Raw genomic sequence first — 20,741 nt, 5'->3', positions numbered from 1 at the left:
TGTGAGTCCTGCTGCTCTGTTCTTTTGCAGAATTGTTTTGGGCTCTTTGGGGTTTCTTGTCTGTTTTTGAATAGAGCAAAGTCATTGGGATATTCACAAGGATTGAGTTGAATCTGTAGATCACTTTGGGTAGTATTGACATTGTAACAATATTAAGTCTTCCAGTCTGTAAACATAGGATGTCTTTCCGTTTATTTGTGCCGCCTTTGATTTCTTTCGAAGTATTATAGTTTGCATTGTACAAGTCTTTAGCCTCCTTGGCTAATTCTTAGTTTATTCCTAAGTACTTTGTTCTTTTTGATGCTATTGTGAATGGAATTGTTTTCATAATTTCCTTTTTAGATTGTTCCTTGTTAGTATATAGAAATGGCAACTAATTTTTCAGTTTTTCTTTTATCTAACTATGTATTTGTATCTGTTAATCAGGCTGTCTTCTTCCTCCTCCCCTCCCCTTTACCCTTCCCAGCCTTTCTTTGGTAACCACCAATCCACTCTTACTTCTATGAGATCACATTTTTAAAATTCCACATATGAGTGAGGTCATGTGGTATTTGTCTTTCTATTCCTGGCTTATTTTCCTTAATATAATGTTCTCCTGGTTCATCCATATTTTTTCAAATGACAGGATTTCCTTCTTTTTAATGGCTGAGTAGTATTCCATTGTGAATATATGCCATATTTTCCTTATCCATTCATCCATTGATGGACACTTAGATTGATTCTGTATCTCAGCTATTGTGAATAATGCTGCAGTAAACATGGTGGTACAGATATCTCTGACATACTGATTTCATTTCCTTTAGATATATATTTAGTAGTATGATTGCTGGATCATTATGGTATTTCTGTTCTTAGTTTTTTCAGGAACCTCCATAACGTTTTTCGTAATGGCTATGGTAATTTATATTCCCACCGACAGTGTGCAAGGGTTCCCTTTTTCTCCACGTTTTTACCAACACTTATCTTTTGTCTTTTTGATAATAGCCATTCTAATAGGTGTGAGGTGATACATTACTGAGGTTTTAATTTGCATTTCCCTGATGATTAATGGTGTTGAGCATTTTTTCGTATACTCGTTGGCCATTTATGTGTCTTCTTTTGAGAAATGTCTGTTTCTGCCCTTCACACATTTTTAAAATTCAGGTCGTTTATTTTCTTCCTATTGAGTTGTTTGAGTTCCTTATATATTTTAGATAAACCCCTTATCAGATGTATAGTTTGCAGATATTTTCTCCTGTAGGTTGTATATAATCATGTTAATAATGCTATGGAATTTGGTTTGCTGATACTTCATTGAGGATTTCTGCATGAATGTTTATAAAGGGATATTAGTCTATAGTTTTCTTGCACAGTCTTTGCATGGCTTTGGTGTATCAGGGTAATGCTGACCTCATACAGTGAATTAGGAAGTGTTTCCTCTTCCTCAATTTTTTGGAAAAGTTTGAGAAGGCTTGGTGTTAGTTTTGTAAAATGTTTAGCAAAAGTCAACAGTGAGGGCATGAGTTCCAGGGCTTTTCTCTGTCGGGAGATTTTTGATTACTAATTCATCCCCCTTACTGGCTATAGGTCTATTCATATTTTCTATATTTTCAGGATTTAGCCTTAGTAGATTTTATGTTTCTAGGAGTTTTTCTATTTCATCTAGGTTATCAAATTTGTTGGTATACAATTGTTTGTAATGCTGTCTTATAATCTTTTTTGTTTCTATAAAATTGGTAGTAACGTCTTCATTTTCATGTGTGATTTTAGTATTTTGAGCCTTCTCCCTTTTTTTCTTAGTCTGTTTAGCTAAAGGCTTTTCAATTTTGTTGATCTTTTCAAAAAGCCAACTTCTGGTTTCATTATTTTTTTTTCCTATTGTTTCTCTGTTCTCTAGTTTGTTAATTTCTGCTCCAGTTTTAATTATTTTCTTCCTTCTGCTAGCTTTGGCTTTAGTTTTTCTTTTTTTTCTTGGTTACTTAAGTTTATACTTCTTTTTCTAGTAACTTAAGTTTTAAAGTTATGTTGATTTGAGATCTTTTTTATTTTTTAATATAAATATTTCTAGTTGCACATTTACTCCTTAGCACTGCCTTCACTGTGCCCTATGTTTTTGTATATTGTGTTTTTATTTTCATTCATTTCTTAAGTATTTTACAATTTCCCTTGTAATTTCTTCTTTGATCCATTTACTTAAATCCTCTGACAGTCACTTTATCCAGAGGGAGAGGGGCTTGCAAAAATGGGGAAGGTGCAACAACAAAGGCCTTTTTATGCCTCTGTGGTCTGAAGCAGCAATTAGCCCTCAGTGCAGGGATCCCAGATATTTAGAGGACAGGGTCCTTTTTGGTCATGCTGGCCTCTACAACCTGTGTGCATGTTGTTCCAGAAATTTGTGTACAGCACTCTCCCACAGGGCTAGGGTGGGACCTGGGTAGCTGCTATTGTGCTAAGAGCTGAAATTGACCAAAATTACCACATTTTCTTGTCTAAGTCTTCACCTGGGAAGATACAAGCCTTCACTAGCCTACAGAGTTCCAAAATAGTTAGATTCTGCCAGTGCAGTTGTTACCTAGATGGGGAGACAGATTTACTCCACCATCTTCCCAGAATCCTGTCTGTTTTATTGATACATAACCATGCTCATTCATGTGTTGTGTATGTTTGCATCTGCACCACAGTGGCAGAGTTGAATGGTTTTAACAGAGACTGTGTGGTCTGCAAGCCTAAAATACTAGCTATCTGGTCTTCTAAGAAAAAATTGTCGATCTCTACTTTATATTCTTAAGAGTGGCATTACTTTTTGCCATCCTACATGATTAACTACCTTGACTGGACAGGGGCAATTTTAGGGATTTTTACTTGGGCTTCCTCATTGTAATAGTTCTTATTTTGTAGACCAAGGACCCAGTGTTGGAGTCATATCAGCCACTTAAGTGTGTCTATACCTGTTAAACATTTGTAGACTGCAGAAATCACCACTAGGTATGCTCATGGACATATTGGTTTGACTCTGCCAGATCTTGGCCAGGAATCTATTACCTGGCCCCCATAGGTTCTCACTCTGACACGGTCCATGATGCCTTGGGCCAGCCAAGTGCCAATGCCAACTAGGACCCTATGTCCAACAGACTTCAAAATATTTGCATATTTTTCTTTCCTTAGCGTACTAAAGTAAATGGTTGTAGCTTCTTTTGGAAGAAGGAATAGGAGAATTATTATTGTGTATTGGCATTCCCAAGAAGAAGGTAATACCTATCTTCTTGAGAACCTGGCCTTTTCTTCAATCAATAACAGGAAATATATCATAGTACATCATATAAGACTTTGGTATAAACTCTGGATTCTCATTACCTCTCTTGACCTCATCCACAATTATTCTCCCCTGCATTCACTCTCTTTTAGTCACACTGGCCTCTTTTCATTGATTGTATACCAAGAGTGTTCCCTGTGCTTAGAGTCTTCCTCCCTCAGATAGCTTATTAGTTGGCCGCATACAGGTCTTTACTCAAAATTTATTTTCTTAGAAAGGCCTTGCCTGGTGACTTCTTTCAAAGATAATCCCACTCTGGCCAGCCCGGTGGCTCATGCCTGTAATCCCAGCACTTTGGGAGGCTGAGACAGGCGGATTAGCTGAGGTCGGGAGTTTGAGACCAGCCTGACCAACATGGAGAAATACCACCTCTATTAAAAATACAAAATTAGCAAGGCATGGTGGTGCATGCCTGTAATCCCAGCTACTCAGGAGGGCTGAGGCAGGATAATCGCTTGAACCCAGGAGGTGGAGGTTGCGGTGAGCCGAGATCATGCCACTGCACTCCAGCCTGGGCAATAAGAGTGAAACTCGGTCTCAAAAAAAAAAAAAAAAAAAAAATTCATCATCATCATCTCACTCTTACCCATCATTCTGTATCCTCTTTCATTTTCTTCATGGTTCTTATTCCGCTGTCATTTTTTGTGCTCATTTGTCTGTCACTCTCCTCCACTAGATCCAGAGGAGCAGAGATTTTTTTGCTCCTTTTTTACTATTTCCTGGATATTTAGCATAGTCTCTAGCATGTAGTAGGTGCTCAATTAATATTTGCTGAATGAAGGAATACTGTATTTTCAGGTGATTGAAAATATTTTGTATAAAAAAATGCTTAACTTTTTATGTCAGTAAATACCTGCTATTTATAAGTTTTTAGTATATGTCATTTAATAAAACTAATATATTAAAATTGATGAACAGTATAACGTGTTTAATTGAAAACTATGATTACTCAACAAATTAACAACACACAAGAACTAAGATTATTAAGTATTTATACAAATGTGTATGCCAAGCAATGATAGGGAAAAGGTACATGATTACTATATGAAGTTTTTTACTGGAAATATTGTAGATTTTTGAAAGGGTTGACTACTTCCTTAAGTAATTTCACAACTGTAAATTGAATTGGTATTAATAGAACCTACCTTGTAGACTTACTACTTACCATAGTACATATTGAATATGATAAAGTATGTAAAATACTAGGCAATGCCTGGCACATAGTAAGTACTTAAAAAACTTTAGCTGTCATCGCCATCTCATTGTATAGGAGTATTTCATGTGATGGCCAAGTTTTCTAAAATTTTTAAGTAGCTTAGTTTCTAAAGTTCTAAGTAGTTCTAAATATAAGTTCATCTTGAGTTCATATTTCTCAATTTTAGATGATGTTAAAAATCTTTAGATTCGCATCAACTCTTGTTTCGACAGAAGTGAGGCAGACTAGAGGCTGATTATCTAAATGATTATGTGTTGCTAAATGCGTTCATTTTATTTCAGGGTGCCATATTTTTTTCTTTGTAAGGATATTAATTCATCCTTGGAACTTAATTCTTAAACATGTCAGCACTTTATATCTTTAAAAGTTTAAGAAAAAACTTTGCAGATATGAAAGTTCAAATTGTAATCACCAGCAATTGCTGCTGATCACTAAGTTACATGCTAGGTAGGAGGCAATATGTGGTATCCATTTACATGAAAGAGGGTAGTATGAAAAGTATGTAAATTAGTGTGTATTAGTCTAAAAAATGTATTATCTGCTGATGGTGAACATTTGAAGTTTTCTTGATTGAGCCTTTTCTAATATCCTTTTTTAAAAAATGGTTTTTTAAAGAAAATTATAAGATTTCGTATCTTTTTCTCATCGGCTATCATGTGTTAGACTTTTTCTCGTTTCTAAACTCTTTACATGATCATGATTTTAATAGGAACATTGTTTTTCATCCTGTAAGTTTACCGTAATTTGTCAGTTATGGCTTTGTGAATATTATTTATGTAAACAATTTCTTAGTAATATACATAATGCTCAATGAACATTCTGCAGAAATTTTTGCATTCATATATGCTTTTCCCTTAGATTTTAAAAATAAAATTACTGTTAGGGTATACGAGCATTTGTAACACTATTGATGTTACCTAATACCAGTTGGCCTCCAAAAAGATAGTTAACTGTTGACATTTCTAACAATAATGAGAGTATAAATTTCAGTTTATCCTTTCCTGCCTTGCTTGTTATAATTTAAAAAAAAAAACAACTTTGTCAGTTTGTGAGATTTTTAAAAAAAGGATAGGCCGGGTGCGGTGGCTCATGCCTGTAATCCCAGCTATTTGGGATGCTGAGGCAGGCAGATCATGAGGTCAGGAGATCGAGACCATCCTGGCTAACATGGTGAAACCCTCTCTCTACTAAAAAATACACAAAAATTAGCCGGACGTGGTGGCAAGCGCCTGTAGTCCTACCTACTCAGGAGGCTGAGGCAGGAGAATGGCGTGAACTCGGGAGGCAGAGCTGCTTGCAGTGAGCCGAGATCGTGCCACTGCACTCCAGCCTGGGCAACAGAGCGAGACTCCGGCTCAAAAAAAAAAAAAAGGATAATTTGATTACTAGTAAGGCCGTACATTAAAAATAATTTTTTGACCATTTTATTTCTTCTATAGATTACTTGTTTGTTTACTTTGCTCATTTTTCTGTTGAGTTGTTCCAGTTGGTCATTAATACTGTTCTAGTATTTTAATATCCTAATTTTCGTTAAGTAGTTTGTTTTGTTTATTGAAGACTTTTTAATTGAAAAAACTGTATATTTTAATATAGATGTATTTAAACAGTAATTTCATTTTAAGTTTTTACCTAGTAGCTGTTTTAATTTTATAAATAATATTAAGTACTTGTGTGTGAAACTTTGTTAAAGCATATTTATTTTGTAAACTAGGAGCCTTTTGTGGCAGATGAATATATTGAACGTCTTGTATGGAGAACCCCAGGAGGAGGCTCTAGAGGTGGACCTGAAGCTTTTGATCCTAAAAGGTGAAATAAAAAAAATTTTTTTCCCCACAGATCTAATCTGGTACACATTAGTGTTAGAATAGAGATAACTGTTGAGATTGCTTTAAACATTCCTCTACAAGGATTTTAGTTAACAATTGGCCAATAAAAGACATAAATCAGCAGAGCATTAAAAGTTTGAGATTTTGTTTTTTCTTTGACATTCTTTTAACGAAGCAGTTTTACTGGTATGCAGGAAGTAATTTTATTGAGTATAAGAATTTGACATTTCTTCTAATGAGTCATAAACTAGAAATGGTTATACTTCTAAAATAAAAACATTAAATACATTGTTTTAAATATAGTTGTAAATTAGGGGAACAGAGTTACTGAACTCTAGAATGTATATTATTATTTTTATACAGTACATTTACCTTCTTGACTATTTTAAATAGGCTATAAAATGTATTTCTATTGTAGGGGTTTAATGGGGATTCTGGGTGAGGTTTTCATTCACCTCTGAGATATTCCACCAAATAGCAAAGACTTGGAATCAACCCAAATGTCCATCAGTGACAGATTGGATTAAGAAAATGTGGCACATATACACCATGGAATACTATGCAGCCATCAAAAAGGATGAGTTTGTGTTCTTTGTAGAGACATGGATGCAGCTGGAAACCATCATTCTTAGCAAACTATCACAAGAACAGAAAACCAAACACCGCATGTTCTCACTCATAGGTGGGAACTGAACAGTGAGATCACTTGGACTCAGAAAGGGGAACATCACACACCGGGGCCTATCATGGGGAGGGGGGCGGGGGGAGGGATTGCACTGGGAGTTATACCTGATGTAAATGACCAGTTGATGGGTGCAGCACACCAACGTGGCACAAGTATACATATGTAACAAACCTGCACGTTATGCACATGTACCCTACAACTTAAAGTATAATAATAATAAATAAATTAAAAAAAAAAAAAAAAAGTCAATAGTTAAAGCCTGGCCATATTTTCAAACGTCATGTTTGCTTTAAAGCCATGTGGCCTGGACACAACTATGAGGAAGTTATGAAATTATAGAAAGACTTGATCTTTTGATGAAGAAATTTCTAACAAGATGCTAAAGAAAAAATTAACATGATCATTTGAAGCTCAAGGAACACTTCTTATTAAGACTTTATGATTATAAGTTAACTGGTCAGTTCCTAAGGATTAAAAATAGGTAGATTGATACATATTCAAACTTTCCTCTATTAGATTATTAGAAGAATTTGTAAATCATATTCAGGAACTCCAGATAATGGATGAAAGGATTCAAAGGAAAGTAGAGAAACTAGAGCAACAATGTCAGAAAGAAGCGAAAGAATTTGCCAAGAAGGTACAAGAGCTCCAGAAAAGCAATCAGGTAAACATTTTGTTAAGAAATGGGTATTTTATATAGGCTATAATATCTTTATTTCCTTCCAGTTTTAAGCTCTTAAAAAAGTCTAGTCACATGGTAGTAACTGTCAAGATTTCTCTCTACTGCCTCAGTCCCATGGGGTAAAATGTTAATGAATTATTATCAAGTACTCTTGGCATTGGCTTTCCATAATGTTGGTTTAGGATCATGGTACTCTTCTCAGGATAGAGTGGTATCCAGTTGAGTGTGGTCCTTGATTCTCCTCTAATAATGCAAACTTTCAAGAATGACACTTCAATAGACCCCTAGTTTTAGGGACTCTTTATTAGCTTGGATATTTAGGTAGTCATTTGCATTCTCTTTAATCATAAGACAAAGTAATATGAAACCAACTATTGTCTGGATTAGGTTTTCCCTAGAGAAAACCTGGTCTGGGAACTTTCACAAAAGTCATGAGGTATATGCTGCAGTGAGAATTCTAGTGTAACTATAGGAAAAACTGCCTTGATCCATTTTGGAGTAAAACCAGATCACTAGATTGGTCCTGAGGCTAAGCAGACCAAACTTCTTAGTCACTCTTAGGTCCTAGACTTAATCTGGAACCTCTGAATCCCATTCACAGGCTGGGCCTTATCTGGAATTTGATTGCCCTTTCTTTTTTTTTTTTTTTTTTTTTAAGACAGAGTTTCACTCTGTCGCCCAGGCTGGAGTGCAGTGGTGTGTTCTTGGCTCACTGCAACCTCCGCCTTCCAAGTTCAAGTGATTCTCCTGTCTCAGCCTCCTGAGTAAGTAGGATTACATGCACATGCTACCACACCCAGCTAATTTCTTTTTGTATTTTTAGTAGAGATTTTGCTATGTTGGCCAGGCTTGTCTTGAACTCCTGACCTCAGGTGATCCACCTGCCTCGGCCTCCCAAAGTGCCAGGATTACAGGTGTGAGCTACTGCTACTGGCCTTGATTGCCCTTAGTGTAGTTTGGGATATTGTTTAGCTTTGCTGCCTCCCAGGGATCGTTAATTCTTTAGTGTTAGGGATTAGCAAACTGATTTCTGCTAAAGTTTCAATTTTTAAGATTGCTTTACTTAAACATATGCAGCTATGAGAAATAAGGCAGTAATTTAAGGTAAGGAATGCATTTTTAAGTAGTTAAGGTCACAGTTTCCAAACACTTCTAATGCAGTTTTCCCTTGCTAGTAATAATAATTTAATAGTTAAGCTAATAAACTCTGGAACCAGTCTGCCTGAGTTTTAGTTTCAGCTCTGCCACTTATGAACTGTGTAATCTCAAGCAATTTAAACTTTTCACGACTCAGTTTTTTTTAAATCTGTAAAGTGTGTTGTTGAGAGTATTATATAAGTAAATACATGTAATATGCTTAGTACAGTGTCTAGTGTAGCACAGAGAAAGTCCTCAATAAATGTTTACAGCTCTTCCCCACCTCAATTTAAGGTTGGAAAAAAAGTCCCATACTAGATTATCAGCAATTCTGCTGTTGGCAATTACAAGGCATTCATTGCATTCAATTTCGATATGCCACAGGACAATCAGTGTACCCGGGTAGAAGGGAAAGAATATTCTAGAAAGTAATATACCTTTGCCTTAGTAGAATAATTGCTACCTTTCTGTTTTCAAAATTGGGAAAGAACTATTTTACTTTATATATAAACATCACATTTTAAAATATTTAAAATAAATAGGTATATTTTACTACTGACTTTTTTTTTTTTTTTTTTTTTTGAGGCAGAGTTTTGCTCTGTTACCTAGGCTGGACTGCAGTGGTGTGATCTCAGCTCACTGCAACCTCTGCCTCCTGAGTTCAAGCGATTCTCCTGCCTCAGCCTCCCAGCTAGCTGGGGTTACAGGGCCCACCACCACACCCCGCTAATGTTTGTATTTTTAGTAGAGAGTGGGTTTTACCATGTTGGCCAGGCTGGTCTCTAACTCCTGACCTCAAGTGATCTGCCTGCCTCGGCCTCCTACTGACATATTTTTTACTCTTTTCAGTTTAGTTAGCTAATTGTTTTCAGAATCATTATTTGGGACTAAATGGTGTTGAGTGTTTTGTTAAAACAGGATGAGGAGTAAATAGCTTTTTTTGTTTGCTTTTTTGTTGATTAATGTACTCATGATAAATATTATTTTAATAGTTAATGGTATAAAAGTTTGCAATTTGGTTAACAGATTTTCAGATCATGTCGCACTAATGAGCATGAATTTTGTAGATCATCTCATATATATCTTCCGTTATCTTTAGTTAGTAGCAATAAGATTAGTAGTTTAGATTATAAACTGAGCACACTGATTGTATTTTATGCTTATGCACATTTTTCCTAGGTTGCCTTCCAACATTTCCAAGAACTAGATGAGCACATTAGCTATGTAGCAACTAAAGTCTGTCACCTTGGAGACCAGTTAGAGGGGGTAAACACACCCAGACAACGGGCAGTGGAGGCTCAGAAATTGATGAAATACTTTAATGAGTTTCTAGATGGAGAATTGAAATCTGATGTTTTTACAAATTCTGAAAAGGTAAGTACTGTCAGAGGATAAAACCAAATCACAGCATTAATAACAGTGCCCTAATTATGAACTGCACTAATTGCTTTCCAGAGTTAGACTTCAAATCACTGAGAAGCTGACTTATTAAAAGCTTTTATTGTTCTGAAACGTAAACTAATACAGTCACTTGTAGATTGCTGATGAAGTGTTAATATTGAGATTTTTAATTGGGTTTCCTGGCATTTTTTTAAATGAATTTTTTTGTGGCTTAAAAATGCTGTGGTAACTGTGTTCATAAGTATCTCTTTACCATACATTTCTTTCAATATTAACAGAATTTCTGTAGTCTTTAAATAGGGACAGTCTATTGGGTGGTGGTGGGGTGGTCTGACCTAAATCATTGATAAGCTGAGATGCTTTTCTGTAAAGGAAGAAGGAATTCAGAACTTCTGGTTTTTATTACTTGAATAAAGATCTCTTATAAATAATTAAAGCAGTTTGGACCAAGGAGAATTGAAAAAATTCTGAATTAATTGTTTATGTTAATCCTTTTCATAGCACTCGTCACTTACTCCTGGTCTAAGGGTACATGGTATTGGTTGCTCTGCAATCTTGAAAGAAGGTAATTTCGCTCACTTTCTTTCCCTCAGGGGAAAAAAAAACAAAATGTGTGAGAAAATGGACATTCTTATGGATCTTAGGTGTACATAGCAACATTGTCCACTCATATTGAATACAGTCTTCCTGAATTATTCCAGACTTACTCCATAGAATATTTCAGATATTGGAATGTAAAAGCTAAGTATTATTGACACTCACTTTGAATTAAGCAGCACTTTTTTAATATAACTCTATAGGGTTATAGAATTTATAATTTTTAGAGTTTTTTGGAAAATAGTTATGTGTGTACAGATAATTCCTCTAAAGAAAAGGCGTTTTTGAAAAATTTAGTATTTTGAGTACAGGTGGTATTTTGGTTATAAGGATGAGTTGTTTAGTGTTAAATTCTGAGATTTTAGTGTACCTGTCACCCAAACATTGTACACTGTACCCAATATGTAGTCTTGTATCCCTTATTCCCCTCTCAACTTCTGCCTTTAGAGTTCCCAAAGTCCGTTATATCACTCTGTATGTTTTTTTGTCCTCATAGCTTAGCTCCCGCTTGTAAGTGAGAACATGGTATTTGGTTTTCCATTCCTGAGTAACATCATTTAGAGTAATGGCCTCCAGCTCTCTCCAAGTTGCTACAAAAGACATAATTTTGTTCCTTTTTGTGGCTGAGTAGTTTTCCATGGTGTAAATGTACCATATTTATCTTTATCTGTTCGTTGGTTGATGGGCACTTAGGTTGGTTCCGTGTATTTGCAGTTAAATTAATTTTTGGCCTGGTTCTACCAGTTAGCCATCCTTAAGAACTTATGTAGTATTAGATTGCCAATTATTAGATAAACTCCTAGCTATCTCAATTTCTGGACTCTGTACCAGTCACCTTCCCAATGGAAAGAAAAGGAGAAAGCACCCACAGAGCTAGACCAATGTGTGATTGTAGGAGGAATTAGAATGGGTTAAGATATCAACACATCATATTCTTTTTCTTCTCGCCCCCTAGTCGTTTTTGTTTTTTTTAATTGTTCTCTTTTAGAATCTTGGCTGGGTGTGGTGGCTTAGGTCTGCAATCCCAGCACTTTAGGAGGCTGAGGCAGGATGATTGCTTGGGCTTTGAAGTTTGAAAGCAGCCTGGGCAACATGGTAAAACCCCGTCTCTACCAAAAAAAAAAAAAATACATATACATATGTGTATAGATGTGTATATATATGTATGTGTGTATATATATTAGCTGGCCGTTGTGCCACACATCCATAGATCTAGCACTCAGGAGGCTGAGGCAGGAGGATTGCTTGAGCCTGGGAGGTTGAGGCTGCAGTGAGCTGTGACTGCCACACTGCACTCCAGCCTGGGTGACAGACAGACCCTGTCTCAAGAAAAAAAAAAAAAAAAGGAATCTTCTCATATTCTGGGGAAAAAAAACCCTATTATTTGTTTACCTCTGTCCTTGCATATATGTTGTTTTTTGTTTTTCTTTTTTACCTAGAGTGACAGCTTACTGTACCTCATGTGGATAATACTTGATGACTGTCATTATCTTTAACACTATTAGCAAGGGTAGTCTCTCACCTCGCCCAAATATCAGTAACTATTAGAATATAGTTTTGACAGCTTTTGTTACCTATTGTTGTAGTATGTTTTAACTGACTAAATGTCATATATTGTAACCTTAAGAGATACCTGTGCTTTACACAATTTTTATAAAATAATTTGCTATGGAAATTCAATATAAACAAGTGCATTTACCTCTATTCTACTTAGTACATTAAACAAAGTTTGCAGACAGCACAATGATGATGACAACTTCTTAAAAGAACATGAGCAAACTCCTTATGGAAGCATAGAGCAGGCTATATGCCTAGTATATTATTTCTGAAGGGGGTATTGGTGAGGAGAAAATGATGGACTTTACTAATACAACTAAATGGCATGGTGAGGACAGATACTGCAGTAATATTTGTGCCCATATACAGCAGAACAGAGTGAGTGTTTGGTAGTTGAAAATGACAGTGACCTGCTGACTAGGAGAAAAGAGATGACTGAAGCAGAAATGCTATATTCACTATAATTTGGAGCAAGAAGGGAGAAGAGGGTCTGCTGTTGTTATTCACAGTTGTTTGTCAGAGTTGATATGCCTACTTAGAAAAATCTATATTGGGCAGGGCATGGTGTCTCAAGCCTGTAATCCCAACACTTTGGGAAGCCAAGGTGGGCAGATCACTTGAGGCCAGGTGTTCAAGAGCAGCCTGGCTAATATGACGAAACCCCATCTCTGCTAAAAAAAATACCAAAATTAGCCGGGTGTGGTGACACATGCCTATAATCCCAGCTACTTGGGAGGCTGAGGCACGAGCGTTGCGTTAACCCGGGAGGCAGAAATTGTAATGAGCCAAGATCATGCCACTGCACTCCAGTCTGGGCGACCGAGCAAGCCTCTGTCTCAAAAAAAAGAGAAAAGAAAAAAAATATATATTGATGTTCTTAGCTCTTCCTTCATATTTATGAGTCTCACTGTCTTTTCAAATGTAAAAGAAAATGAATCTTCATAAAGTGAATTATTAAAATTGTGCCAAAGTAAAACTGAGAACTAATTTGAAATTTAAAGAATAAATGAACATTATATAACTCCCCTACACTGTTGTGTAAATAAGCACAGATATCTGCATTAAAGAATTTTAGAACTCTTGCCTAAGTTCCTTACTTCCACAACTTGAATAAATATACACATTTCTGACTGGACTCGGTGGCTCATGCCTGTAATCCCAGCACTTTGGGAGGCGGAGGCGGGTGGATCACCTGAGGTCAGGAGTTCAAGACCAGCCTGACCAATATGATGAAACCCCATCTCTACTGAAAATACAAAAATTAGCCGGGCATGTGGCATGCGCCTGTAATCCCAGCTACTTGGGAGGCTGAGACAGGAGAATCACTTGAACCTGGGAGGCAGAGGTTGTAGTGAGCAGAGATCACGCCATTGCACTCCAGCCTGGGCAACAAGAGTGAAACTCCGTCTCAAAAAAAAAAAAAAAAGAGAAAGAAAAGAAATATACACATTTCTATATTATATTTCATCATGGGGCTTTACATTAAACTTTATCTTTTCTTTTAGAACAAGTGTTATAAATTCATATGGTCAGTAAATGACAGGCATTTAGCTTAAAGTAGGATATATGTGGCAGTATACTCTAAATTATTTTTATAAATCTTGTTTATCCTTTTCGGGTTCATAAACTTAGAATTCTGAGATTTACACTTGGCTTTCAGCAAGCAATGATTTGAATTTCTTTAGAATAAACTTGAACTATGGGTTTCATTGGGAAGGGATTATGGCATCAAAAAAAATCACAGAATTTCAGTACCAGAAAGATAAATGTTTATATTTTATTGACTAATTATTGATAACACCCCAAATGTATTCTTGTTGCTCATAAAGTTTTATTTGTTGTGAATTTTTAAAGGAAATTTTTTTAGGGAAGGGACTGTGGGCATTTGCAGGGAGATACTACTACTTTCAAATACGTAATTATTTTTTGATATGCCTAAAAGTTTTTTAAATTATTGCTTTTATTTATTTTTTAATAGATAAAGGAAGCAGCAGACATCATTCAGAAGTTGCACCTAATTGCCCAAGAGTTACCTTTTGATAGGCAAGTTCATTTCTCAAGAGCTAATTTGAATGTATGGTATAATTTATAAAATAAAATTGTGTCTTTTCCTGTATGATTTTCTTTGCCCGTTAATTAAACAGGAATTTATTGAGCACTTGCTGGTTCATTTACTTGCTAGTTTATTCACTTTGTACAACATGCAGTGTAAAATAATTTATTGAAAAAATACAGTCTTTTCTTAATATCTAAATTTAATGATAGGTCTTGAAATAATTTCAGTCCCTGTCTTCTGAAAAAAATTTGATGGAGAATTTTGAAATCAACTGAGGTAAAATTTGGATTTTCACATTTTGGACTTTGAGAAGCAGGTAGACGATAGAGAGAACACTTCCTATTTCTTGATGGAGGTTCTTACGCTTTTGGAGGCCTTGGACACCTTTGAAAAGCTGATGAACGCTATCACCTTTCTTCAGGAAATTAAGATACACACAGATTATTGTATACAATTTCATGGTGTTTTAGACTCTAGCCTATCCACAGAACTCTTCCTAGGGACTTCACATTAAGAACCCCTTTTTTTTTAAATACAAGGCCCCAGAGCCATTACTAAGTTAGATTTCATCCTAAAATAAACTATCCACTGAGAAGGAAATTTTTTCATGATTTCTTCTAGTGATGGAATGTCAGACTCTTTAATAAACTCTTGGTAAATTAGTACTTCCTCCATGTGAATATTTGAAAGAAATATGATTTACTATATTACAAATGATACATATTAATAGACATGTTATTTTGTTGATACTTGAAGATCTTCAGGAACAGATGAAGTATGGACATATTGCTATACTTAAAGCTTAACCATTATCTCCCAAACATGTAATGAATTCCCCCTAAAAAATGTGTCTGTTTTATTCTCAACTCTGATTATCATGAAGAATTAGCAATAATGATGATCTGTCATTCTTAATAATAATCTGGCAGTTGCCCAGCATTATGATTTAACTTATTGTAATAATTTTTAAAGCCACCCACCAAAACTTCTCTTTAACTTTATCTCATTTCAGAATTGAACTATTTACTTAAATGGGTAAAATATCTAGCTCAAAATAGGCTCATAATAATTATTGACTGCATTCCCCTCCCCTGTCTTCATTCTATTTTTCTACTGCAGAACACACTTTCATATATAAATATATATTTATACACACCCACACCCACACACACACACACACTCATATTCACCACCACTCAGGAACATACTTCTCTTATGGTTTTGCTTTAGCCTCTTCACCAAGCCTTGGAGTTGAATATATATCCTAATTAGATTCAGTTTTTTTCACACAGATTAATATGGCCTTATATGTGATCTGATCTACTGTGACTTTGATACATCATTTTTGTATAACAGTCTAGATTTTTATTTCCTTCTTCATTTGTCTTTGGCATCTCTTTTGCCAGCCACTTTCCTCTCTCTGCAAACAATTGCACACAATCTTAAAACATTTATTTTTCATGCTATGCATTTCAATTAGATATTTGAAACTTGAAAAAATTCTACTGTGTGGTATTTTAGTTTTTTAATTTGTAAAGATCGAATGGCTACTCTGCTAGGCACATTGCTGGGTCTTTTTATCTTTTGTCATTAATACATCATTATCATATAGTATATTATTTGATCATCTTTTTCTTTTGAATAATAATGATTGAACTTTATTTTTAAAAATACCAACCATGGGAGTGGGGAGGGAGACAAATAATAAAGTGTGTTTAAAATGCCAGCAAATATAAGTAAGAACAGTAAGTCAGTTTTGGGACTGGCTGGGTTGTTAGTGTCTTATGCAGAGCAGTTGATTCTTTAAAAAGAGAATTGATTTTCAATGTAAATTTCCTAAATGAGAACCAGCTACCCCATCTGAATTACCTACATTAAGTTCTATCACCTGGCATGCTTCCTATCGGCATTCTCTCGTCTGATTTGGTCTTTTTTCTTTTTACAATAACCTTTTAACTTTATAATGGTTTTGGATTTACAGAAAAGTTGCAAAGATAGATGGTTCTCATATACCCTGCATCCATTTTCCCCTTTGGTTAGCATCTTACATTGCTATAGGATGTTTGTCACAACTAACAAACCTCGTCGTTGGTTTTTGTCTTTCAGATTTTCAGAAGTTAAATCCAAAATTGCAAGTAAGTGATGTATTTATTTTACCTTTTTTTAATAAGTAAAAAAACTACGTGTGTAAAAATAAAACAAATAGCAAAAGGAGAAAAAGCAGGAACAATGTCATCTTCCTACCCCAGTAGGCCACTGCATAGAAGATCCCTGAGTTTGATTTCTCTTCCCTGAAAACAACCATTACCAATTTTTTGGATATTCTTGCAGAATAATCTATGGATATACAAGCATAAGACATAAATTCCATATATGTGTGTGTGTACATGTATATGTGTGTGTATAGATATTTATATGTACTTCTCTCCTCATTTATTTTTAAATAATTGCTACCATACTACATAAATAGCTTTATGCTTTGCATTTTTAATTTAACAGTGCATTTTGGAAATTGTGTGCTTTCCATACATCTCTCTCTGAATAAGATTCTCTCTCTTTTTTTTTTTTTTTTTTAAAGATTATGTAAGCATTTCAGTATCTGTTTAACTCCTTACATGATTAGTTTGGTTCTTGCCAGTCTTGGATTTTATTTTAGGTTAGATCATTCTAGGTTTTTGAAAAGACCACTAAATTTGCAGGCTCTGTGGTAGCCGGGGTCACTATTTAGAGTAGGCCACTGCATAGAGGATTCAAAGATTCATCTGTATTCCCAAAAAGTCTTAGAATAAGGGTGACACAGCTAGTTAGACTTCCTGGGAATATTTTTGATCACAGTAGATTAGTGTGAAGTTCAGGTGTTCATTGAGAACCATACTAGCCTCAAGAATATAGTGAATAGGGCCGGACATGGTGGCTCACACCTGTAATCCCAGCACTTTGGGAGGCCGAGGCGGTGGATCACCTGAGGTCAGGAGTTCAAGACCAGCCTGGCCAACATGGTGAAACCCCATCTCTACTAAAAATAGAAAAATTAGCCAGGCATGGTAGCGGGTGCCTGTGATCCTAGCTACTTGGGAGTCTGAGGCAGGAGAATCAGTTGAACCCAGCAGGTGGAGGTTGCAGTGAGCCGAGATTGCGCCACTGCACTTTGACTGGGTGACAGATAGAAACTCTCAAAAAAAAAAAAAAAAAGTGAAAAAAATATAAATACTGCATATTATCAGGATGAGATTTGGTGTTCAGTCATCAGTCCACTATAGTTCAAGGTAGAGGCATCAGAACTCTAGTAAAGAGTTCTGTAGTCCTCTTCACCCTTTCCGTATGTAGGATTTTTCATGTGCGTTGCTATCAGAAATAGCATCTGGAGGATTTTTTCCAGTTAGCTACTGGTTTAAGTAACAATGGCATATGACAGTCAGACTCTGGAAACACTCAGTAGTTTTGCCAGTTTGGAAGTTTTTTGTCTTGAAAATATAGATTTATATGCCACAGTGTATTATAGGGGCTAGGTTCACTGCCTATAATCTCATTAGTTTTTGTAATTCCTTCAAAATAAATTTATGTTCATAGTCATTATATTTGTAAATAATGTAGATACTGTTAAATGACGTGGATGCCTTGTATGCTTCAGTGTAGCTGAATGACTTTATTTTTAGGTAAATACCATGATTTAGAATGCCAGCTGATTCAGGAGTTTACCAGTGCTCAAAGAAGAGGTGAAATCTCCAGAATGAGAGAAGTAGCAGCAGTTTTACTTCATTTTAAGGTAAATACTAAGAATTAAAAATGAAGACTAGTGTTACAAGGCTATGGAAATTGTGTAAGTTCTATATATTATAGTTTCTGACTTCCCCCATCATTATGTAACTATATCACAGTGATAATTTTCATTGTTTTGAGTAATTTGCACAGTTTATACTCTGTAAATGGTATTAAATGTTATATATTTAATATTTAAGGTTTTATATTCAATATTAATATTGAATTAAAATTAATTGATCAATTACATATTGGTGAATTTTTGTAGTTTGATAAAATCATACTGTCTGCCTTTTTACTTTCACATATTATGATACAGGTGAAAAGAAAGAAAACTTGACTGTAAATATCTGGTAGAATATAGGAACCAGAGAGTAGATGGAATATGACTAGTAAGAGAGTTAAATCCAGGGGACCTCAGGACCTTGTATTACAGAATTGTTTTCCTAGAATTTGAACTGGGGAGAGAATCCCTGTGTAGGAGTATATTTCTGCAAAGAAAGTGCTTAAAGAAATGGTTCTTCCTTCAGTCTGTTTCTTTGATTTGTATCAGATTAGGGAAAGGGAAGCCTATTTGTTGGACTTTTCATTTTGGTAAAATCTGAATGAGTATTGAGAATGGCTCTTGAGACAGTAGTGCACTTCATATTGCTTTCCTTACTGGTTTTTATGTATGATTTATTAATAGGCAAAAATCTCATTATAGTGAGCTTAATGACAAATTAGTTTGTTTTAAACACATTTTATTAAAATAGATTCAGTTTAAAAAGTAAATTTCCAAACTGCCAGCTGAATACAACTCTCCGGATTCTTGCAAGGAAAACTAAATGCTAGAGAAAGGCCAGGCGCAGTGGCTCACGCCTGTAATCCCAGTACTTTGGGAGGCTGAGGCAGGTGGATCAGTTAGCTCAGGAGTTCGAGATCAGCCTAGGCAACATGGTGAAACTCTGTCTCTACAGAAAATACAAAAATTAGCTGGCGGGGAGGCGTGCGCCTGTGGTCCCAGTTACTCGGGAGGCTGCGGCAGGAGGGTCGCTTGAACTGGGAGACAGAGGTTGTAGTGAGCCAAGATCACACGATTGCACTCCAACCTGGTGACGGTAGTGAAATCCTGTCTCAAAAAAAAAAAGAAATACATATATATGTATATATACACACACATGTATATATACATATATATGTATATACACACGTTTTAATATATATAAATATTTTTATATGTATATAAGACACATACATATATATATGTAAAACCTTTTCCCAAGACCTTGACTGTGTGTGTGTGTGTGTGTGTGTGTGTTTGTGTGTATGCATGTGGGTGGGTGGGTGTGAGTGGGTATGTTTTGGAGTTGGAGGAGATGGCTAAAGAATGATCATAGGACAAAAATCACTCTAAAGAACTCAGTTACATACTTCATCTTTCTTGTTTCAGTCTAAAGTTCAACAAGGATATGTACCAACTGATAAATTTTATCATAGAAAGTGACTAGGGAGACGATAACTTTATCAAGTTATTGGTTTTCTACAGTTAATTTTATTTAAGTCCAACAGGTGTTGCTATCAGCCATTTACTGGTAAATAGACATAGCTTTATGACATATAACACTTCTTTTATTGAAATACTAATTATTATAATTGAACCAGAATAATAACAACGTGTTTCTTCCTTGTAGGGTTACTCCCATTGTGTTGATGTTTATATAAAGCAGTGCCAGGAGGTAACGTAACAGTACACTTTATTGGATATTATTTTTTGCTAATTTGGTGTTTTAAAATCATTTAGAAATTATATGTTCACTGTGTAAAATGCCTCTGCTGTTTAGGGTGCTTATTTGAGAAATGATATATTTGAAGATGCTGCAATACTCTGTCAACGAGTGAACAAACAAGTTGGAGATATCTTCAGTAATCCAGAAACAGTCCTGGCTAAACTTATTCAAAATGTATTTGAAATCAAACTACAGGTAATTTTAAATAGTAACAAAGTAAATAGTTCTTAAGGCAATATGTAATTTTTTTCCTGTATTTTAAAAGTATTTTTAAAATTTAGTTTACTTAGGTAATGACCTTAGAAATAGTAATCTAGTTAAGGAGAAAGGAATCCTCATGCTTTTTAAAAAATGTTTTGTTATCCACCAAGAAGAAAGTGCTAATCAGTAAGTATTATCAGAGAACACGCATGAAATTTGTGTAATATTTGTAGTAGTAATATAATATATTGTAGTAAGATAGCCTTGAAGACTTTTCTTTTTTTTGGTCCCTGCCTTCACCAATAGATGTCATTTGTGAAACTGAACAAGAATTCCAAGAGTAGTCTGTAGAATTTTTTTTTTTTCTTCTTTTTTTTGAGACGGAGTCTCTCTCTGTCGCCCAGGCTGGAGTGCAGTGGCCAGATCTCAGCTCACTGCAAGCTCCGCCTCCCGGGTTTACGCCATTCTCCTGCCTCAGCCTCCCGAGTAGCCGGGACTACAGGTGCCCGCCACCGCGCCCAGCTAGTTTTTTATATTTTTAGTAGAGACAGGGTTTCACCATG

General features: G+C 35.4%; 1 protein-coding gene across 3 annotated transcripts in view; it reads left to right on the top strand.

Annotated features, from left to right (window-relative positions):
• The window catches only part of EXOC5 (exocyst complex component 5), a 64,533-nt gene that overhangs the window by 15,589 nt on the left and 28,203 nt on the right, over positions 1 to 20,741 (top strand). Inside the window, exons 2-9 of one of the 3 annotated variants that reach the window (XM_005561346.5) lie at positions 6,220 to 6,314; positions 7,536 to 7,683; positions 10,018 to 10,212; positions 14,372 to 14,436; positions 16,556 to 16,584; positions 18,106 to 18,215; positions 19,882 to 19,926; positions 20,032 to 20,172. In XM_005561346.5, coding sequence (XP_005561403.1) covers positions 6,220 to 6,314; positions 7,536 to 7,683; positions 10,018 to 10,212; positions 14,372 to 14,436; positions 16,556 to 16,584; positions 18,106 to 18,215; positions 19,882 to 19,926; positions 20,032 to 20,172 — 828 coding nt within the window. The remainder of the gene's footprint in view (positions 1 to 6,219; positions 6,315 to 7,535; positions 7,684 to 10,017; positions 10,213 to 14,371; positions 14,437 to 16,555; positions 16,585 to 18,105; positions 18,216 to 19,881; positions 19,927 to 20,031; positions 20,173 to 20,741) is intronic. The other 2 variants (XM_045396479.3, XM_073997437.1) reach the window with 2 other exon arrangements.

This window comes from Macaca fascicularis, chromosome 7, assembly GCF_037993035.2.
Source record: "Macaca fascicularis isolate 582-1 chromosome 7, T2T-MFA8v1.1".
Lineage (NCBI taxonomy): Eukaryota > Metazoa > Chordata > Mammalia > Primates > Cercopithecidae > Macaca > Macaca fascicularis.
This window is presented reverse-complemented; position numbering and strand designations above follow the sequence as displayed.